Source organism: Platalea leucorodia, assembly GCF_965183815.1.
Source record: "Platalea leucorodia genome assembly, chromosome: 3".
Taxonomy (NCBI): Eukaryota; Metazoa; Chordata; class Aves; order Pelecaniformes; family Threskiornithidae; genus Platalea; species Platalea leucorodia.
Window position 1 is genome coordinate 100,999,679 of NC_138825.1, and position 22,138 is coordinate 101,021,816.

At 39.3% G+C, this 22,138-nt stretch overlaps 1 protein-coding gene across 1 annotated transcript in view; it reads right to left on the reverse strand.

Annotated features, from left to right (window-relative positions):
* Window positions 1–982: 982 nt before the first annotated feature.
* Window positions 983–22,138, reverse strand: part of GFRAL (GDNF family receptor alpha like) — a gene marked incomplete at both ends in the record, with an annotated part of 28,541 nt that continues 7,385 nt past the window's right edge. Inside the window, 8 exons of the mRNA XM_082305493.1 lie at window positions 983–1,070; window positions 2,046–2,127; window positions 8,573–8,671; window positions 11,720–11,979; window positions 13,582–13,909; window positions 14,633–14,689; window positions 17,255–17,698; window positions 19,229–19,387. Coding sequence (XP_082161619.1) covers window positions 983–1,070; window positions 2,046–2,127; window positions 8,573–8,671; window positions 11,720–11,979; window positions 13,582–13,909; window positions 14,633–14,689; window positions 17,255–17,698; window positions 19,229–19,387 — 1,517 coding nt within the window. The remainder of the gene's footprint in view (window positions 1,071–2,045; window positions 2,128–8,572; window positions 8,672–11,719; window positions 11,980–13,581; window positions 13,910–14,632; window positions 14,690–17,254; window positions 17,699–19,228; window positions 19,388–22,138) is intronic.

Here is a 22,138-nt window from a genome sequence, read left to right on the forward strand (position 1 = left end):
CCAGTTTGTTACACAGATATAACAAAGACAACCAATTGCTAGTAAATACAAGCTTAAATCTAGCAAAACAACTCCGCTACGGGGAGAAATCCAGAACTCATAGCCAGAAAGTGGGATCCAGAGTGGTGTGTTAGGGACCATGACTCCCAGTACAGTGCACGGGGAAAATTAGGCACTTTGGGTATTGCCTAGAGACAATGAATAGGAAACAGAGATGATGAGATGGCTTGTAACTTCTCTCTCGAGAAGTAGGCACTTCAGCCCCAAGCAAGTGCCTCTCTCCACAGGACATTCAGACTACAAAATGCTTTCTAAAATTTCAGTATTCGAACTGGAAAGGCTTACTCATTTCTTCTTGAAGGAGGAGAACGAATAACCAGTTTCAGCAACAGCATACTGGAGTCAAAGTATTAGCTCAGATAGTCAGAGTTTAATTCCTTTTCATACTGAAAATGGTTGTAATCCTGATCTCGTCCTACCCCACCAAGTGTTCCACCATCAAACGACAGGCAGCCTGCCTGTGAGTGCTGCCTTACAAACATGGCATTAGGTGCTTGGGAACGTGGTGTACTAAACTACCACATATGTACTTTTTAACGGCTCTCTAAAATGTTTCTGAGTGGCTTTTTTTTCTTGTCCACCAGATGAGTTCAGATCAGAAGGGTGGGTTTCAAAGATTGCCACTGCTAGGCAGATTCATGCGGATACAGCGTTTATACCATCGTCATGTGCATCTAAAGGTGTAAGAAATGTGCAGCCTAGGACAGATCTGTGAATCTACGCAAGTGAGAGAGAGTACAGTTCTACTTTTTTTAGCTTGTGAAAGGTTTAATATGTGTTAATAAATATAAAAATCTTTTGTATGCTCAACTACAAAATTCCATAATTTATAGTAGTTTTTCTAATATATATTTTATTATCACATATGTACAACAGGCTGGCTTTCAAGAATAGCCTTAAAAAGCATAAGCAACAGAGTAGTTCATCTGTGACTTTTATAATGGACCATAAATGTTTCAGAAGAATGGTCTGGCGAGGGACTTCTTGACTCATGTTTTGTTCTGCAGGCTCTGAAAACAAAGAATGTGCATGTCTTTAACAATAAACTATACAGCTTTTGGTTTGAACTTTGGCTTAATTGAAATCAGTGGCAAAATTCCCCTCTTTTTATGATGAACACTGTGGGATAAAATAATTCCCTCACCGTTATTAATGTAGTGTTCTTTCTTCCATCCCCTGTATTCTTTAAATCTGAGTTTTATTTATATGCTGATATTCCTGTAACTGCAAACCTAAAGAGAAAGCCTCTGTTCCCATATATCCTTGACTTGCCTTTTGCATTTTTCTGCATGATTCCTCTTTGATCTGCCTCTGTATTTAATAATGAAATTTGACTCAATATCCCTCCCACTATATATAGCTCCTGCTACATCATGTTCTGTTACCTATCATCTGACAGTGTAATTCTTGAAATCTGGCCATTTAATTTGGTCCAAGAAAATGTATCATTTAAGAAAAGGCATGTTCGTTTGACTAAGTGAATACACATTTCTGTTTTCTTACCAAGCATTCGTGTATGGGCAGTTTCTCATACTGTGTGTGGGGGAATGTTTACAGAATCCTATCAGCAAAAATGGCATTTGGCAAGAATATTAACTACAATAGCAGCATTCACGGTTCGGTTTCTAAATATGTTATAATGCTGCATTTTCTCATTTCCTTTCTGCATTACCTCTGCCTGCTACAGGGCTAGGAAGGTAGCCTCGCAGAATTTTTGAATTCAGATTTCACCTTCCCCTGCCATGGGACAGGAAATGAAACCTCCTGAAGCCTGGGATCTCTGCATGAATGGAGGGCATTGTAGATACGCATCGTATTTCACTCCTCCCTGCTGACACCCGCAATGTCAGTTCTTTCCATCACTGGGGCATGCTGGACTGTTTTTAAAGACAATCGCAGTGCCAGCCTCTTAACTGAGTCAAAACATTTTATTTTCTGCTTTTCCAATTTTCTAAACCCAATGATTAATATCCCTACCAAATTACCTGATCTTTAGGAGAGTCAACAGGACTATTCCTAGGATGAGAACTATGCAGGAGGAATAGGCAATAATGTAGACTCTTTCACCTATAAGTAAAAAACAGAAAGCAGACATGAAACATTTACTTCTTCAGTAATAAGAATCACATTTGAGATCTGAATTGGAATGCATACATATGTAAGCTAAATTAGCTATCAATTCTGACCTAAGTAATTAAAAGGAGGAAAAAGACCTAGATGGTATGCCAATGGTAGGAATAACTCTTCCTTCACCAGTTGGTGCAAAATCATTTTCAGACTCCTTTTAGTAAATACCAGCTCCAATAGCACTTCATATGTGTAGCACTACCTTTTACTCTACTCTAGGGGAACACCTTGTTACTTTGATTTGTGTTTTGGAGTATTCTCCCCATTGATGTTAAGGTGTTAATTTTATTCTGTGTATCAGAGGAGACCTGGCTCTTACTTACCTGCTAGGCCTCTTTTCCTTTTTCACATATTATGATAATTGCAGTGTGCAGCAATACTTGATCTAGAATCAAATTAATGTAAAATGGGATCTAACACTGTATTTCTGGGCCCCGTGCCCATGGAGTTTCCTCTTTCTCTTAGGCTTCTCACCAAAAAGTCACTTAGGCAGCTTATGTGCTAAAAATTCCAACTGTTGAAAAACTGGGAGTTGTTTCAACTTTTGTTTTCCAAATGAGGAGAAACTTATTTTTCCTGAAGGAATGAATCCATCAGTTTTGATCAAATATTCTGAAGAAAATGTTTCAGTTGAGAGTGTAACATAAGCCCTGAACCTGGGATGGAGAGGTGCAGAGGTTAGATGACTTGACAGGAGGACTCAAATCCAGAGCCGCAAGCATAAAACATGAGACCTTTCTGTTACTTTCCTGTTGCACTGATTCTGTTGTGTTTATACCATTAAATAAGTTTTGTTTATATAGGAACTGAAATGCAGAGGGCCTTAACTGTTCCCAAGCTGCTCCACCTTACATAGTCAGTGAAACATTCACCGAGGAAGAGATGGAGTCCCGGCCCCATCACTGGGCCACTTATCTGGGCTGTGAGAAGGCCAAATTCTGGTCTCTGAATCAGTTATCAGTTATTATACGTTCTGTGTGTTTGTGCATATGCACACACAGACCCTAAATGAGAAATTTCTGTATACACTACATATATGCAATGGGTGTAGTGTATAGTGTAATACAAACTACAGGCGCTATGGATACTGGAGCAGCTCCAGTAAGACAGAAAGAATATATATTCTACAACGAGGCAAGCAATGGGCAAGAGCTGAGCAGGAGGTTGGACCTGCCTGGTTTTTATTGCAGGATGCCACTCACTTTTTCTCAAAAAGCTATCCAAAAGTCAAGTTTTCCAATAAAAGAAAAATGAAGGCAATGATTGAACTGTTACAAGTTGCACAGAATGAACATACCACTTAATGCAGAAAGCTACTGAAAGGTATTTAATGTGGTGAATTTTTGAAGGAAGAGGGGCGAGGTCCATCTTAGTCTCAGTGCAGAACTGCTAATATACATTAAAAAAATAGGTCAGCAGTTGGCCCTCTCAAGTTACAACATTTCTTTAAGATGATGAGTTTTAGGAAAAGAAGAATTTTTAGGCTTTTTTTGAAGTTTCTGAATCTTAATTGTACACTTAGTCATTTTTTAAAACTTGCTACAACTGCACGAGCAGTTGTAGGGGCAAAAGTTTCCTACTTTTTTGAAGTGGAAAGTGAGGTTCACAGATATTTAAGGCAAATAGAAGTTTTTAAAGTACATCACTTACCACAAGACTAGGAAAATTCTTAAGAGCAACAGTCATGGATGGTTAAAAATGGGCTAATATAATTTTACCAAAACATTGTAATATTTTTCTTTAAAAAGTTGGGAAAGATGCTTCATTTTGATAAAACAAAACACTCTGAAATGATCAAATGAAATAAAAATGTTCTATTTTTTGTCAAGATCTTATAAAATGCTATGTTTTTGGTGAAATAATTGCTGGTAAAAGAGATGTTGATTATAACATTTTCAGTTCTGCGGGGAACACAAGAAAGATGTTAATGATGAGGTCATGCTAGAAGCCATATATTTTCTCTTACTTTCTGAGAAGTGAGGGAATTTTTAAGGCTAGGAGAGGGCACAATTTTGTGGCTGAAGAGCTAATTCTTCATTTTATATATTCTTTGTGGTTTAACTACTTGAGTGTGCTTATTCATCTTCCCTTAAAAATGTTGCAGTGTGTGTTTCTTGATAGGTGCTCTTCTTTGAAAATCCAAAGGATATTTTATAGAAATTTTAACTATTAATCTATATCCAACCAGTTCTTGAAATGTGAAATAGTACTAGGGAAGTTAAGAAAAATAGATAGGAAATTTTGGCTCTGTTCATTCCAAATCTTGTCCATGAAAACTACCAGAATCCACATTTCAATTCCTGTATGACATAACAGGCTGTATTATCTCATTTTGATCTCTGTGTACATGGTATTGATCATCTGAACATGATCCAACTAACAACAAGTTAAGGCTTAAAAACCAGTGCCCTAAATGAACAATAAAAACACTGATGGAAATTAGGCACGTTTGTAATTATGGATCAGTAAACAACCTTAGCTCTCATGCTGTATACCCATTCACAGTTCACTGGAATCACAGAATCATAGAATCATTTATGTTGGAAAAGACCTTTAAGATCATGGAGTCCAACTGTCCAACCTGCTCTGGAGAGCAGATAGATCCATCACAAGCATTAAAAACATGACTAACAGTTAGAATAATTTCCTATTCCTAGCAGAAGTGGTAAAAAATGTACTGCACATAACGTGCCTATGTCATTACTCTTCTAAGAAATAGCTGTCCCTATTTCAGTACTTCCATTCAACTGACTGAGGTGCAGAAGAGCAAACCTGGTTTGGGTTCTCTGGTTAGATGGAGAAAGGGATACAAATATCTGCAGGTACCGTGGAGAAAGAAAGGCACACACGGTGTCTAAAGACACAAAATAGAAGGTGGCTAAAATACGAGATGTTTCCAGCTTGGTCCTGCAGAGAGTGAATCAACACAAGTGGAGAGCAGTCATTTGCAAGGGGAAGGGCTGCGAGGTACTGGGAGGACTGCTCTGTCCCATGGAGGTGGCCTGTAGTCATGAGAAGCTCATGGACCTTCTCACCTTGGGGCAGGCCTATAGCAGGGCCACTGTGGCTGCGTGATGCATGTCCTGCCCTTCCTAGGATGGGCTGCAAACCTCAGGGACACAACGACTGGGGCTGCAGATACCACTGAAGCACTAGCTGGAGCTGTCTGCATAGACACACGGACATTTCCAATGATGAAGTTTGGTAGAGGATAGCTGTGGGCTCAGCAGCTGGAACAATTAGTGGGATTAGACTCTTGTGTAAATCTACCTGCTTATGTATACATAGTGAAATGGCTGTGAATATTCATCGGACAGATTAATTCTGGCTGGTGCTCAGAGGTTTCTTGGCTACCCGCAGCTTGTCACAGGCTTTTTTCTACATTTATAAAACAATTGGATTGACAATGTTTCATACCTTACAAATTAAAGTTGCTGGAGCTAAACTAATCTCAGTTCCCACAGCAGCTGGTATAATTATAGATAAACCCTGCCAATTACTTGTTTATCTAGATTCTCAGCACGGAGAAACTCCTCAGTAGGAAATATATGATAACTCTACAATTTAAGACGAAATGAGATTAATTTCAACAGTTTTGCGTCAAGCCTAATTTTATTGTATCTTACAAGAACAGGATAAGAGTTCTGTATTTCTAGCTTTCTCTTCCAGCCAAAAAATACTGTAGCTCCAAAGCTCTATGCTGGTGAAAGTAAATGCTTATCTTCACACATGAATCATTTTTCAAATTAAAGTGTGGGAAGCAATCTTTTGAATTATGTGGATCTGTAAAATCATGAAGATAATTTGCATAAGAAAGTCAAAACCAGGCTGAAAGTGCATAACTAAGTAGGCAATAACAACCTAGTTTGAAGTTTGGAGAATTTTGTTTGATTTATCACTTTTTGATGTCATTTCCAAAGTGACATAAAATTCTGGCCTGATCTAAGCTTGCAGCAAAAGTCTCATTAACTTTTATATGGTTAGGACTCTGCCCACATCACGTCTTGTTAACAGGGTTGTATCAGCCCACAGATGACTGGGTTGGCCTGTACCCTGCTGGGTATGCAAGTGAGTGTAAATCCCGTCAAGATTTTTACACAATCCTGTTATCATATGGTTGCACCAAAAGCTGGAATAATATTCTTCCAACTGAACAGGGTTATATTTATTTGCAAATATATATGAATATATGTATATATGTTTAGATTTATTATTTATTATTTATTATGAAAGACTCCTTTTATTAAAACCAGTCTTTCTTACCCAATGGCATGATTTGCAATACCACTGAATAGAATGGAGAAATCTTACTGGTTTTTGAACAGTAAGTGTTTTTTTGAATTATAAAATCAAGAAAAAGTTAAAGAAATAGTGAGTTTCTTCTGAGCACATTCATCTGTAGACGGTCATTAGTTTGAACTGGTGAAAGACATCCTTGTATCTTTCAAAGACAAGCCACCTAAAGGATTCTTCAGAGATTTTGGTGTAGCGAAAAGACATCGGCAAATTGTATCTCCTGCTTTCCAAGCAGAAAATAGCCAAGAAGCAAATATCTTCTTCAAATATCTTCACACACAGCAAAGGCCATATTTGACAACTTAACCATTTTGCCTCTGCACCCTGGGATTCTTCCTGGGATTTGATTTCAGTAAAGATGAATATTTCACAAAGATGATAACTCCCTTTGCAGCCTGAGTAATGCACATTTACTAGCATGTGAATATAAGATACCAAGTTAGATTTTTGACAGTGGGATTTATGAAACAATTTGCAATATGGTTTTTATCATCAGGTAGATATCCTGAATCAGATTCTTCTTCTTGACCTGGCTTCCTATGAGACATTTATAGCTTAGAGAGTTCTCATCTAGTGTACATGACAGCTCCAATAGAAGGAATATTTTATTGTATGGTTTAGGCTGGTCAGCATTCTTTTTATGATGGCCTCTTTAAGGCCATCCAAAATTCTGTTAAGAGTTCAAGGACAGGTTTTTGGAAAGTATTCAGACTTCAGTGGGAACAGAATTAACTAGGTGCAGGCTGCTTTTTGCAAACATTTATCTGAGTCTCTGAGGGAAACGTGTAATACATTTTGCCCACTGAAAGGGTCTGCAGTTGGAACTACTCACAGGGGTGAAATATCTCCTATTTTACATTTTCTCACGTAGAACAGGATTTCTTGCACTATAACTTGCATTATTTAACCACTAGAGTCTCGTTCCAGCTAGTGATTCAGGCTCCCTCTGTAGTTGGCAAAGAGAAGCCAACACTTCCAGAAAAGACAGTATGAAGAGGTGGGATTAATCTTTCTCTGAGGGTCCCTGACTTTCTTCTCTGGCTACGCAGAGGACTTGGATGGCATGCATGATTCTTAAGTAATTTTAATGCTAAAATTACAGCTGAATGCTTATTTATTGACATACAGGTCTCAGGAATCCCATTCCCATGAATCTATGTTTATACTTCCCAGGTTGCCCACTTCAGCAATAGTTGAAGGATGGAGATGATAGAAGTCCCTTCATTTTGTATTGCATGCAGAGCCTGAATTATTTTTTCACTGCTAAAGGTGTTCAGTATGAACAGTTCTGGGAACTAATTCATAGTAATGTCTGCAGTATTGTAATCTGCCCCATGCAAGGTAGAACAGGTCATTCTCATTAGAGTCGATATTTGTGCATTAAGCTCTTTAGTGTTTTCCCTCTGTAACTGGGTCCTTCAAAAGGAAATATAAAATTAATATTATTTCAACCATGAGAAAATTTGTGTATTAATTCAATATCCTTTAACTTTATGTGACTTAATTGCTTACTGTAAATGCATGGAAATAAAACCAGATGCAGCTCTTCACCCCATGGGATATCATGATCCGCAATTATGTGCCCTTCTGTTGCATGAGAAGGTAAAGTCTGATGGAGTGTAACACAAGCCCCTTCTCAGACCACTTACTGTGGGTTCCTAATTTCGTTGTTGCAACTACTATGCACAAAAAGTCAAGAGATAGGGGAGAAGTACGTGTGACATCAAAGCTAATAATTTGTATTACACATTATGACTACTACTCTCTAATGACTGTATGGAGAGTCAAGCTCTGGCGGGCTTAATAGCTTAATTTTCCCCAATTATAATATAGTGGTTGTGAGACATCTATTTCAAAACCACTTATCAGAGAAATTGGTTCAGTCTCATTATCTTTATTTTGTGGTTATATAAGCTAAGCCAAACAGGTAGAGAGATTTTTCCACATTATGTTGAATGGGGGAGCAACAGGTAGAGCTCACTTGCCTGAACCCACCCAAGGGACCCAACCTTTAGTCTTCAGTATCATACATGAGGGAAATTTCAAGAGTACTTCTATTAAAATCATGGAGTAGTTTGCCCAAACTCACCATTAATTGAAGGAGAATGGAGCTGTGCTCTGGAAAGCTTTTCTCCGGGCATTTCTGTATTTACCCAATGAAAACCTTTCTTCTTAATGGAAATTTGACCTGAATATTGGAAAGAAAATATCCATCCAAAATATTACTTTAAAATAATAATTTAAGTGAATATTGCTCTTTGGTGTTTTAATAAGAGTCAAAGAATTTATAAAGGCAGCTATTTAAAAATATTGTTTACTGATACTCAATGAACAAAGTGAATGAGCAAATGACAGTTCTTTCTTTGACATCTCAGTTAAACCTCGCCTGTAGCTTGTCTTGTGGGGAACAAGTGTGCTTTAAAAATATTCTCTGCCTCAAAACAGATTAAATTCTCTTTTCACATAAACTATTTTAGAAATAGGCCCACCAAAAGAATTGGGCCCACCAAACCAATATAGAAGTGATGAGAAATGGGTAGTAGTTTGAAGTAATTTCCAAAAAGCAGAGCTTATTCTCCAAATGAATTGCTAGACCTCAATCAACTCTTTCACAAAGGCCTGTCCTCTTAGTAGGCATAATTTCATGAATGTATCTGAAAATAGATATCTTCTGTTGAAATGAAAAATAAAACGTCTACCTAAGTAGAACAGTTCACAGAGTAAGAGGCTAAACCATACAAGACTATGCACGGTCACTCACATGAACTGTAAGCTGAGAAATTTTTTTATTCCCTAGAGGCATGAAAACAATATGACAAAGGCTCATGTTTGCAGCCTGGAACATTGTCTAAACAGCAACGGACTAAATCTCCTTCTAATGTATTATTTCTATGAGATCCAAAAGTACAACCCAGAATTAAAATATTTTGGAAACTTTTTACTTTCTCTCACTGGCATTTTTGCTTATTCCTGTTGTGACACTGATCCTACATTGGCACTGATCCACGCTGTGTCTCGTATAGCAGCCAGTTACTCACAGTTCTTGCCTTTTACTGAGTCTGCAGCAAGCTTTAATCCTGTAAGCACAGCCCCAAGAGCTTGTAGCAAGGCAGTGCCCTACAAGAGTAGGAAGATGTGATGGTGTAAACACCACTTTTGCAGGTGTGTTCGCACCAGTTCTAGAGGCAAAGATCCCTTTTGCTAGCGCTGGGTATTTGCCTATTCAGAAACACTTCAATGTTAAAAATTGTCACCACTGTAAGCGTGAAAGTTATCCAAAGTTCACACCCAAGCCAGATGAATGAGTTAGCAGAAGGGGCCGGATGAAGTCTGCAACAGAGCACTCACTCCATCTCCACTCCACTCACTCAGTCTCTGAACTGCCATGCAGATAATGCCATTTAACACTGTGCCTTACGATCAAACCCATAATCATCTTTCTCTTCCGTTTAGCTGCATTACAACTAGACATCTAGAAAAAACAAAAGCAAGATTCACTAGACTCTGCAAATGTTCTGTAGAGTAGGTGCCAATCCTTTACTCAGCCAAAGGCCCTGGATCCCCGAACGGTTTTTGTTTAACTAGCAGGAATTCGTTGCACCACAGGAGCAAGCAGCTTCTGTTCTTCAATCCCAATTAGGTTAGGGAAGTTTCCATCACAAAAAAAATTTCATCCTGAGACTGCTTCAGGGAATGGCAAAAGCTCATGAGCAATTATTTGATTATTATGACATGAGTGTCATCTTTTTGCTTTGTAGGTAAAGAATAACTAACACAATGATATGATCGCTCATTTGGACCACTAAATGCAGCCGTAAAGCAAGCAAACAAATAAATAACATTCATCAGCAAAATCACCGCCAGTAGTCTCAAATCTCAGTGTGTTACGGTATCACTTTTCCAGGGGAGTTGTTATATGATTTTTAATCTTTTCTCAGAGTCTGAATTTTAGTAGTGATTAACTAAGCTTAAGGGCAGTGTTTCAGCAACTTGGTTTTAATTTCCTGGGTAGACTTTGAGTGACAAGAAAAAAATTATGCCCTTATCAGTGGTAAAATTTTGGCCACTAAAACTAAAAAATTAGATAATTCATTCAATGAAATGCATGCATGCAATTAATACATGTTTTTAATAGACAGTCTGTCAGATGGAACTATGAAATAGTCATTGCTTTTCATTGAAATCTTTAGATATAGTTACCTCTCCCAAGCTAGGTTGACAATATATGCAATTACATATAGAAGATGACTGTCATGGGGTATGATGCATTAGCAAGTAGTAAGAGGATTTATATAGCAAAACAGCTGGTGTGATAGATCAGAGATTTGAGAAGGGGGTACTTCGGTCTTTAATCTGGTCCATGGGCTGGATGCCTGGATGTAGCTGGAGTGTTGCAGAGGCAGCAGATGAACCTTCAGGTTCTGTTTTAGGCTGCAGGAGTCCAGGAACCACCCTGTGATGTGGAACCACCCTGTGATGTGACCCACAGCGTAATAAGCGGGGACAAACAGTATTTGCTTTGAAGGCACACTTTATTATTTATATATATAAAACATTATTATTTGTTCCTATATTGTCATTCATTGCACTAACAATTCTCTCTTAAATAAAGACTTGGCAAATAAGTAGCCGATTTAGCACATGAAAGGCTTTACTGGTTCTGAGAAAGTACATACATTTCACCTGAGTTAACCCCCATGTTTTTACTGAAGGTCAGATCCTGAAGCCTCCATTCACAGCAGCTTTTTTTTGAGAGGTCCTATTTAAACAATTGAAGTTATTTTCTGTGGAATGAAGTCTGGTGCTAAATGTGTGTAAGCTATACTAATATCTAGACTCCAAGAAGAAAAGAAGGAAAAAACAACATAATATGTCACATTATTTGTAAAAACAGTGTACCAAAGTACAACATTAAGCCAATGACAGGAAGGCTTTGGACTTTTCTAATCTGCGTAATAATATAGATGCCAGAAATTATTCTTTTATTGTTATTCCAGAAAATTCATGTAACGAGACATGTAGTCAATTTTATTGATTTACTACTAGTATAAATATTTCCTAAAACCAGAGGAAAAACCTGAACATGCAATTTGTATTTTGATTTGGATTAAAAAAACTGCAGATACAAATCTTGCTGAAATCAGTGGTAGCAAAGATATAGTAAAGATTTCGTGTAAGTCAGCATTTTAATACTCTTTAAAACTAATTATTCTTTAAAGTTTTATGTGTTACTTACGTAACTCACTGAAGCAGGATTTGCTGTGAAGCATGTGATGGAAGAGCTCGCACAAAGATTTCTCCGCAGCAGGCAAATTCTGGCAGGTACACTCCACACGCAGCATTGTGCCCCAGTTACTAATGTAGGCTGCTTTGCAATCAGCATTTGCAGAACAGGGCATGTCATCCTTGATTAAAGTTTCAAGACAAGCTTCATCATCATAGCATTTTTTTGTCACGTGTCTCCAACACTTTGACCGAAAAGTTGTGTATTTTTTCCTGGCGGAAAAAAAAGCAGTATACAATGACAGTTTAAAAACTCTGTAATTTCACAAAAAGACATTGAAGGATCATCATGAAAAGAGAGTGTATTCCCAAGGTATCACTTAAGCCTTAAAAATCACAATATTCAGTGATAGCTGGCCTAAATTCTGTGCTGATTTGCACCTAATTGGTTTGAGTGAAAAACTTGGTTTTACTGAAAAAGTTTTTGAGAAAAAGCAACTGCATGTCTAATCAGCACCTGTGGAGATTTTTTGTGGAGTTATTAATCTGTAGGTATTAATTAGAAACTAATATATCACTTATATTAAAACTTGGGGGATGATAAAGGTAAACTGTTGTTTATTGTACATTAATATATTAAAACATTTTTTCCTTAATCATAAAATTAAGTTATTAATTTACTGTTGATATTGTGTAGCTGTTACAAGCAAGTCACATGGAAAAGCATGGACTGTTACAATACTGGCTAGGACTTTATTGTAAGTATTTTCATTACACAAGCCAAGGTTTCAAAGGAGGTGCCACCTCTGTGCTAATGGAATTATTTTTATTCACCTCCTGATTTATAGATATGGCTAGCCATAATTCACAGACTAATTTTGCTAATTATATCCACTTATTGTCAGTACCAGGAAACATTAATGTTCCCAAAATAATGGGTAATTCAGCAAGTCTCCATTATGATATTACATGTGTACACATGCACATGCACAGACATACATTTGTAGCCCAATTCTTCTTGACATAAAAAGGGGCAATTCCCACTGACGTCAATCTGAATAGCCTGCAGAGAACTGAAAGCGTCTCTTGGCCTCCTGGTTTGTTGACTGAAGGTTAATTTGAGCACAGCTTTGAGGTAAAATTCAGGTCTAATCCACAAGGGAACTGGTGACTACACTGAAAACCAAAATGGGCCAATTGACCATCTACAAATGGTGGCAATTAAATAGAACAACAAATATGGGCTAATCCTGTTGCGTGTTTTCTAACAATAAAATCAAATCTGAAAACTGTATTATTCTTCATGAGTTTGGTGGTTTGTGCATGTTTCAGGGCAGCTTTTTTCAAGTATCAGTAGGCTTGAGATGAAAAGAATAAGATGAAAGTTTTCTGAACAGGCCAAGTTGGTTGTATGGCTGTTGGGTACAAAGGGTCAGACTCTGCAGTGGAAGAGGCAATTACTTTAACCAAACAAACTTTGTCCGGTCTGCCGCACAATTTGTGCAAACTGCTAGAGGGCAAAGGTGCAGACTGGCAGGCGTTATCTGAAGAAAGAGGTAATGAGAAGACACAACGGCATAGTTTGTTCAGCAAAAATAGTGTTAAGCGTCATGAAAGAGGCAGAAGTAAAGCCCACACTAGATTCCAGACCTTTCTAGAAATGAACCTTTTCAGTTTACTTGTGGAATTAGTTGTGGAATTACCACAGCTGATGCAGACGCCTGTAAAGATGTCAAACACAAGTGATAATATAAAATAGATACAGTGCAGAAAAAAATTTTGCTATAGATGAGATATATGGCATATATATACAAATTATTGGATCAAATCCTTATTCACAAGCACATTACTAGGCAAAATCTTTCTCCTACTTACCTGCACAATTCATTCTCTTCACACTTGTGGATTACATTCAGACATGATGGGGGTGGAACTGCGGTAACTGCACAGGGCTTGCCATGGAGAAGTTCTTTGGCTCTGTGGCAGGATTCATCAGGCTGGTTACAATCACAAAACGTCATCATTTGGGCAACTTCAAAAGGCATGTTTTGGTAGAAGAACCTTATGGCTGCTTGGCATTCTTCCATGTTGCACTTTTTATTTACTGAGCAAACCTTAAGGTACAGGGACAACTGTTTGTTACATACTTCGTCTTCAACACACTCCTTGTTCACATCCAAACAGGTTCTGTTTGCTGTGTATGCTAAAAAGAATAACAGTTTTTAAAATGAAATCACAAGAAAACCTTTCTCAAGTGATGATTGGTAGGTCATCCTGCCTGCAATGTTCCCATTGAAAACAAGTTTTACTCCCCAAAAGTCTGATCCAGCTCTTCCAGTATTGCCTCTTTTAAGCCTATTGTGTGATCTTCATACTTCTCCCTTACACTGCTTGGCCCTCATAAGCAGCACTCCTGCAAGTTTCTGCCCCTGCCAGATAAATAAGGGAGAAGAAAGTGAAAACTGGCAAGATGTAAGTTTCTTCATGGTATGTTTCAAAAGTTTCTGGAAGCTAGTGGCTAGTGGATACCTGAAACTGCTGAAATCTCTGGCATGCAGTCTCATGCTAGGCTACGTAATAAGTATTGGAGAAGAGAATATAAATGGCATTTCTGTGCTTTTAAAGCTAGTTTAGGCATTTCTAGCCTATGCTATAAACTTCCAAAAAGATCTACATAATTCTGACCCTAAAATGTATATGGGGTAAGATTTTCCTCTGTAAATTTAACAGGATCAGGATTGTTACCTGACGTTTTTGGATTCTTATCTACCCGGTAGCTTAACTGAAAATGTGTTGGTTCTATTGACTGCCTGCTCTTCAGTAATTTGGATGAAAAGTATTCATTTTAATCTCGAGATACATTGGACACTATCTGAAAACAGAGCTAAAACCAGTTATTAGGATTCATAAGTAAATTCAGACTTACCTTGTTTGGAGAGAGCAGACAAACTCCATTGTAATTTTGTTTCCATACTAATATTGTCTAGAACAAAAAGATACAGATACAGGCATAAGTGATAAATCATGCCTTAGCTTAGTTTTTAACTTTAAAGTATTGGCTGTGTTGCTGACATAGTGCCAGTAGAAAAAATAAACAAGAAAAAAACAAATTAACTTGACCAAATAGGATCTATCAGCTTGTTAACAAACTCTAAAATCACTGTTATATATATTCATAAATTTTGGAGCGAAAGCACAGTTTATACTCTTTATACACTGCTGATAACATTCTCTACATAATTATAGATCCTGTACGCTCAAGAAGAGCTTTTAGACCTGCTCAGTGCAGTATAAAGTCAGATTTCTAGTGAATAAATGAAGGCCAGAGGCCTTAATGTGTTCATCCGTGCACCCAGTTTTCAAGCTCAACTAACTGCTTGTCATGATCGAAAGTCAAGGCAGACAGACAATTCTTGCTATCAGAACATTATTGTTATTGGTCTTGTATGTGCTGAAAGATGAGTCAGTGGGGAATAATACCAGCCTGGCTGAACAGAGAGTTTTGGCTGGAACTCAGGAGAAAAAGGAGAGTTTACGACCTTTGGAAGAAGGGGCAGGCAACTCAGGAGGACTACAAGGATGTCGTGAGTTTATGCAGGGAGAAAATTAGAAGGGCCAAAGCCCAACTAGAACTCAATATGCCTGCTGCTGTAAAAGACAATAAAAAGTGTTTCTATAAATACATTAGCAGCAAAAGGAGGGCTAAGGAGACTCTCCATCCTTTACTGGATGCGGGGGGAAACATAGTGACAAAGGATGAGGAAAAGGCTGAGGTACTTAATGCTTTCTTTGCCTCAGTCTTCAATAGTCAGACCAGTTGTTCTCGGGGTACCCAGCCCCCTGAGCTGGAAGACAGGGACGGGGAGCAGAAGGAAGCCCCCATAATCCAAGGGGAAATGGTTAGTGACCTGCTACACCACTTAGACACACACAAGTCTATGGGGCCGGATGGGATCCACCCGAGGGTACTGAGGGACCTGGTGGAAGTGCTCACCAAGCCACTTTCCATCATCTGTCAGCAGTCCTGGCGAACAGGGGAGGTCCCAGTTGACTGGAAGTTAGCAAATATGATGCCCATCTACAAGAAGGGCCAGAAGAAGGATCCAGGAAACTACAGGCCTGTCAGCCTGACCTCGGTGCTGGGGAAGGTTATGGACCAGATCATCCTGAGTGCCATCATGTAGAAAGTATGGGACAATGAGGTGATCGGGACCAGTCAGCATGGGTTTATGAAAGGGAGGTCCTGCTTGACTAACCTGATCTCCTTCTATGACAAGGTGACCCACTTAGTGGATGAGGGAAAGGCTGTGGATGTTGTCTACCTGGACTTTAGTAAGGCCTTTGACACTGTCTCCCACAGCGTTCTCCTGGAGAAACTGGCTGCTCACTGCTTGGACGACTATGCTCTTTGCTGGGTAAAAAACTGGCTGGATGGCCAGGCCCGAAGAGTTGGGATCCCTGCAGAGGGACCTGCACAGACTGGATGAATCTGCCAAGGCCAGCTGTATGAGATTCAACAAGGCTTAGTTCTGGGTCCTGCACTTGGGTCACAACAACCCCAGGCAACGCTACAGGCTTGGGGAGGAGTGGCTGGAGAGCTGCCTGGCTGAAAAGGACCTGGGGGTGGTGGTTGACAGCTGCCTGAACATGAGCCAGCAGTGTGCTCAGGTGGCCAAGAAGGCAAATAGCATCCTGGCTTGTATCAGGAATACTGTGGCCAGCAGGACTAGGGAAGTGATCAGCCCCCTGTACTCGGCACTGGTGAGGCGACACCTCAAATACTGTGTTCAGTTTTGGGCCCCTCACTACAAGAAGGACACCGAGGTGCTGGAGCGTGTCCAGAGAAGGGCAACGAAGTTGGTGAAGGGTCTGGAGCACAAGTCTTATGAGGAGCAGCTGAGAGAGCTGGGGTTGTTTAGTCTGGAGAAGAGGAGGCTGAGGGGAGACCTTATTGCTCTCTACAGCTACGTGAAAGGAGGTTGTAGTGAGGTGAGGGTTGGTCTCTTCTCCCTAGTAACAAGCAACAGGACAAGAGGAAATGGCCTCAAGCTGCGCCAGGGCAGGTTTAGGTTGGATATTAGGAAAAACTTCTTCACCGAAAGGGTAGTCAGGCACTGGGACAGGCTGCCCAGGGAAGTGGTTGAGTCCCCATCCCTGGAGGTATTAAAAGATGGGTAGATGTAGTGCTTAGGGACATGGTTTAGTGGTGGACTTGGCAGTGCTAGGTTAACGGTTGGACTTGATGATCTTAAAGATCTTTTCCAACCTAAATGATTCTATGATTTTATGATTATATTATTTCTAGTTATAGTGTAATATTAAAAGGGACTGGTTTGGATCAGGTTGTGTCAAATTACACATTGTAGGACAATAGTATTTGCATTCAAGCTATCAGTTTGCTATCAGATTATTAATTTGTTTCTAAATAAGCCTCAAAACTATACTGTTTCCAGTGCTAAACTGCAAATGATTAAGAAAACCTTTTTCACAGACTTGTGCACACTACTGTTATGTATGAAAGCATTCAGACTGCTGGAATACCACTCACCTGTGTCGATGTCCTGATTTTTCTCATCATCAACATCATCATCATCATCATTGTCATTGTCATCATCATTTTGACTAGCTGCTGAAACTTGTCTCTCTTGAGAGTATTGTAAACAAGGGTTGTTAAATATTGCCTTCCATATTTTAATGCATCTCATCTGAAGTGGTTCTGAGCACTTGCACTCTCCCAGCACTGTTTTCCTCAGTTCTTTCCATGCTGACAAACACTCCTGGTTGACTGTCGGGAGCCTGCATTTTGCTGCATCCAGCTGGCATGCTCTCTGGAAGCTCTTATACACTAGAAAGCAGTAAGGGTCCTCTCGACAGCGTTGTTTTGCAATACTGCAGTCGTTCTCTAATTCTTCTGGGTGCCTTTGGTCTTTGCGGTTTCTGTGTTGCCTAAAACTCAGTTCAGTATCTGATTTTGAGGAAGTTTCCAAATATTCTGTACAAATAGGTACAAACAGAGATATAAATTAAATGGAAGATGGAACATCATCACTAATCACTGATCACTGACATCAAAACAAACTGAGGAAAAGGGTAATTGCCTTAATGCAATAAAATGAATGAAACAGCCCTAGTTTTATTCTGAGCTGTATGTAAATACATAATAATTTCAGTCTTGCAGACTAATGAATCTTCCTCATGCTTACTGTGTCCTGGTAGCTGTATAATACAGTCTACTTTAACAATTCAGCTGCTAACAGTAATATGAGAAACCCTCACTAAAATTACTGCATAAAGGGATTCATCTCATAATTTTAACCACCTACAGGACATATCATGGATTATCATCTTAATTCAATGCATAATTTGTAAAGAGAGCATGGCAGTTCCAGAAGATGCTTCATTCATTACCTAAAATAGTTATTTAAGATAGACAGGGAGAATTACTCCTGAAAGTATCTACCAACACCGTAAGATATCATCTGTAGGTAAACTGATACTAGTGTAACTCCATCCAAACTTTTTGCTAGACTGGTGAGAAATGTAATCTCAATCAGCAAAAAACATAAAATTACTTCATTTTGCTAGAAGCAAAAGCAACTGTTCCAATGACATCAACATCAGGTTTTAGATACCCACTCTTTGTGTTTGGGGCAAGGAGTGATGGATCAGGATGCTATTATTTCCTCTGCAATAAAGCCATATATTCTACTACTATATGATGTACGCTGATTGATGCCAGCAGGGAGTGATGGATCAGAGCTGGGAATCAACCCTGGGGCTCGCTTTCCAGACTCTCATTCGCTGGCTTATTTTACCTATCTTATGTCAGCTTTGCTAATCATTACTTCAGGAGACACTGAATCAGAAACTGCAAGCCTTTCATGCACCAAGTAATTCTCAATTATAGAAACAAGTTTCTGAAGGGAAAAGAGTTCTCAGGATAATAAAAAATAAATTTAAAGGAGCTGGGCCCATTGATTACAATGGAATTTTAAAAAGGATGCACTTTATATATTAGGTACAGCTTCATGAAGGCAGTAACTGTGTTTCCCACATCCAGCAACCTCTCCTAGACGTAGTGAAGATGCTCCTGTAACACAATGTGACACAACTGCACAGCTGTGCATCCCCATTCATGCACACTCCCATTCACAAGGTGTCCGGATGGGGCTCCCTATACATAACACAGATCCAGTGGAGCTCAAGCCCCACTTGGACAATAAGTAGCCCTCAGCACACATAGTATTTTCACTTTTGCTTTCCATTGGACTGAGCAAGAGCTTTAAAAGCAATTTGAATTTCTCATGTGCCTTTTATTGGTTTTGTTTATTTTAAAGCCAATATGGCATTGCTTTCATATGCATGTTGGTGTGTGAATATCATAGAAGAGATAAAACTAATTTTCTTTTTAAATTCTCAGATTTGATAAATATGCAAAGAAACTTGAATCCAGTTAAAATGTGGGTTACAACATTATATCTTTCTTTTTGTTTTTCATAATTAAATCTTTATGTTTAGTTACCTTTATCAGTGCTGCACTGTTTCCCAAGCAAAGTTGTGATGCTACAGGGATCGTCTGTAGTGCAGACACAGTTTTTAAATTCTGGGTATTCATCAGCCAGGACCTGGATGATTCTATTACATCCAATAGCATCTTCTGCCTTGCATCTATTACCTAGAACTTACAGTTAAAATTATAATGTTGTTAATGCTTATGAACGCTTAAGGGATATGGTTACATAAACCAATTCAATTGAAGCACAAAAATAATATGTTTTGCCAAGAGAAGATGGTTTGAACTTAGTTTTGTTTGAAAAACTGTCATAATTTACAAATTTTAAATAATATTCAGAGTGATATAATAAAGTTGTGGGTATGATATTGCCTTCTTTTATTCAGTCTGACCCATTGCCAGAACATCTGTTTCTGTTCTCATTTCCAAAGTATATAAAACCTTAAACGCATACTTTTTATTCTAGGTAGGTGAGGTACAGAGACCAAACTAAAAATGGGTGCAGGAGTCGAAGGGCACATCCTGAACTGAGACACTGAAACACTCAACTTGGTCCTGTGTAGAAATGAGGTGCCTGGTACAGGGACTGGAATTCACAGTAAGGCACCTCATTTCTACACAGTCTACAAGTACCTGGCTGTTTGGATATGCCCTTGGGCTGCTACCCTATAGAACAACTTCACTACCTAAGTTTGGCAATTGCAACAAATTTAAAGTAGTCCAAGAATATTCTGATTTTTATTTTTTTGTAATAAAAATAAGAGAGAAGTTAACATAAAAAAATGCAGAAACCTTAGTTTACCAATCGTTTCAAGCCTGTTGCTTGCGTGTGCACTTGGACTCAATGACAAAGACACTCACACAGGCTGTTAGATCATGTTTTCCTTGTATGTGTAGCAAAAATAAAGAGCATGTACTAGTTTGTGGTACAAAGACAAATCAATCAACCCTCTACTTTATGGACTAACGGTTTTAAAAGTAGTTCATTACTTATTATTGCTTAAGAAAGTTACAAGTTGCTCAAGAAAGCAGTTTAATACCATTTAAGAAAATTTTATTTTGTAAAAGCCATGGTCTACTTTATCAAAACAGGTATGCAGGTCCTCAAACCAGCACATTTCCTCTCTTTGCTTCATGGCTATTAAGTATCTTGCAATATGTAGCATAAGGAGTATGTGGCTCATAAGACCCAGCCTGGTCACAGGGCAGCACGAGGATCAGTTTTAATCTACTGAGCACATATGCTATTGTCTCCGCCCTGTCAACGGTGATGTCTGGCTTCCTGCCTTGCTGCTTCCCTGGTGACTAGCATGGAGCAGCAGAGACTGTGCGCTCTAGTAAAAGTGCAAAACTAGCAGCCATGTGTCACCGCCGCCATGGACAAGCTTTAATGTGATTAGAGTTTTAAGGTCATTTATATGTTGTTGACACAAATAGCAGCAGAAGGCAATCTAGATGAAGGCCTGTAAGAGGAAACAGTGCATTTCGCCTGTGCCTGAAGGAATGAGTATCAGCTATTCCAGACTGCACATCTCCATCCTGCCACCCCAAAATCCCTTTTCAAACAGTGTCTGCATAAGGAGGGTTGGAGCGTTTGGGGATGTATTAAAATGTGCACTACTACAGGGGGATGTCGCAGTCCAGCAAGAGCTACAGTTCCCAGCCTCTGCTCCCACTTCACCTCTTATATCAGCAAAGGAGGAGGTGATGGTGCCCAGGCTTGCCTGTATCTCTCCAACCCCATTTCCAACTTGCCTTCTGCATTTTTAGAAGTAGAGCATGACCCTGACCCTTAGCCCTCACATTTCTTTCTTTTTCCAGTAGCCAAGGAGCTCAGGAGGTCTACTGAAGGTCATAGACATAGGACACTCCCTGGCCATAAAGACAGGGTGGAAAGTATGCGGTGACATGGGAACTATGGAGGCCCATGGAGATGGGTGGGTGGATATTCTACTCTATATTTTATCAAGTAAGTAAGACACAATAGAAGAATTTCAGGAGACAATTTCAGGAGGACAAATTCTGGGGGTAGAAAAAGAGCAACAAAGTTCAGGAGTGGCTTGTGTAAAAATTAGCTAATTTACAACATTTATGACTGTCTTCTTCAAGGTCCTGAGGACACTTCAAGGGTGGAGGTCAGTAGAGGTAGGAGAATAAGAAACACGAATCCCAGTACATTTTATGCAGCACCCCAGCCTCACTCAGCTCATCTGTCTTCATGACACTAACAAGTTGTGGTTAGGAGTCAGGTACAGGGGCTGTGTTCAGAGTGGCCCTGTGTGAGGTGAACACACTGCGCTGAATCACAGCAGCTGACAGCCATGGGGTGAGAGGTAGGTTGTGGGGCTATGAACATACAAAGGGAATAGACAGAATCAGGAAGCACATCAGATTTATGGGGTTCCCTTGCCTGGCCTCTTGAAAGCTGTGTAGAAATAACCTATTATCAGTATTGGTCTGTTTGTACACTGTGTTGATTCAGCTGTGATGAACAGCAGAAAGTATTTTATTGCTGGTTTTCAATTATTGTTGCTTTGCCATTAATTAGTTCAAGGTAATATATTTTAGCTTATACATATGCTTCCAAGGAATTTACAAAAAATTGTCTCTGACCTAATGCTTGGCAGCCATTATTCATAATTCAATTTATTCATATGTACATAATTTATGCACATGGGACCACAGATGGAAGCATGACAGAGTAGAAGCTGACACTTCCAGGGTGATAATCTCTGTTCTTGCACAGTCAGCTCTTCAGTTGTCTCAGTGGGAACTGTATCTGAGGACTGCAGGAAAGTACTGGGTTTTCCCCTCTAGCACTGGTGAGACCACATCTGGAGTGCTGTGTCCAGTGCTGGGCTCCTGAGGACAAGAGGGACATCGGCATACTGGAGTGGCTCCTGCAAAGTGTCACAAATG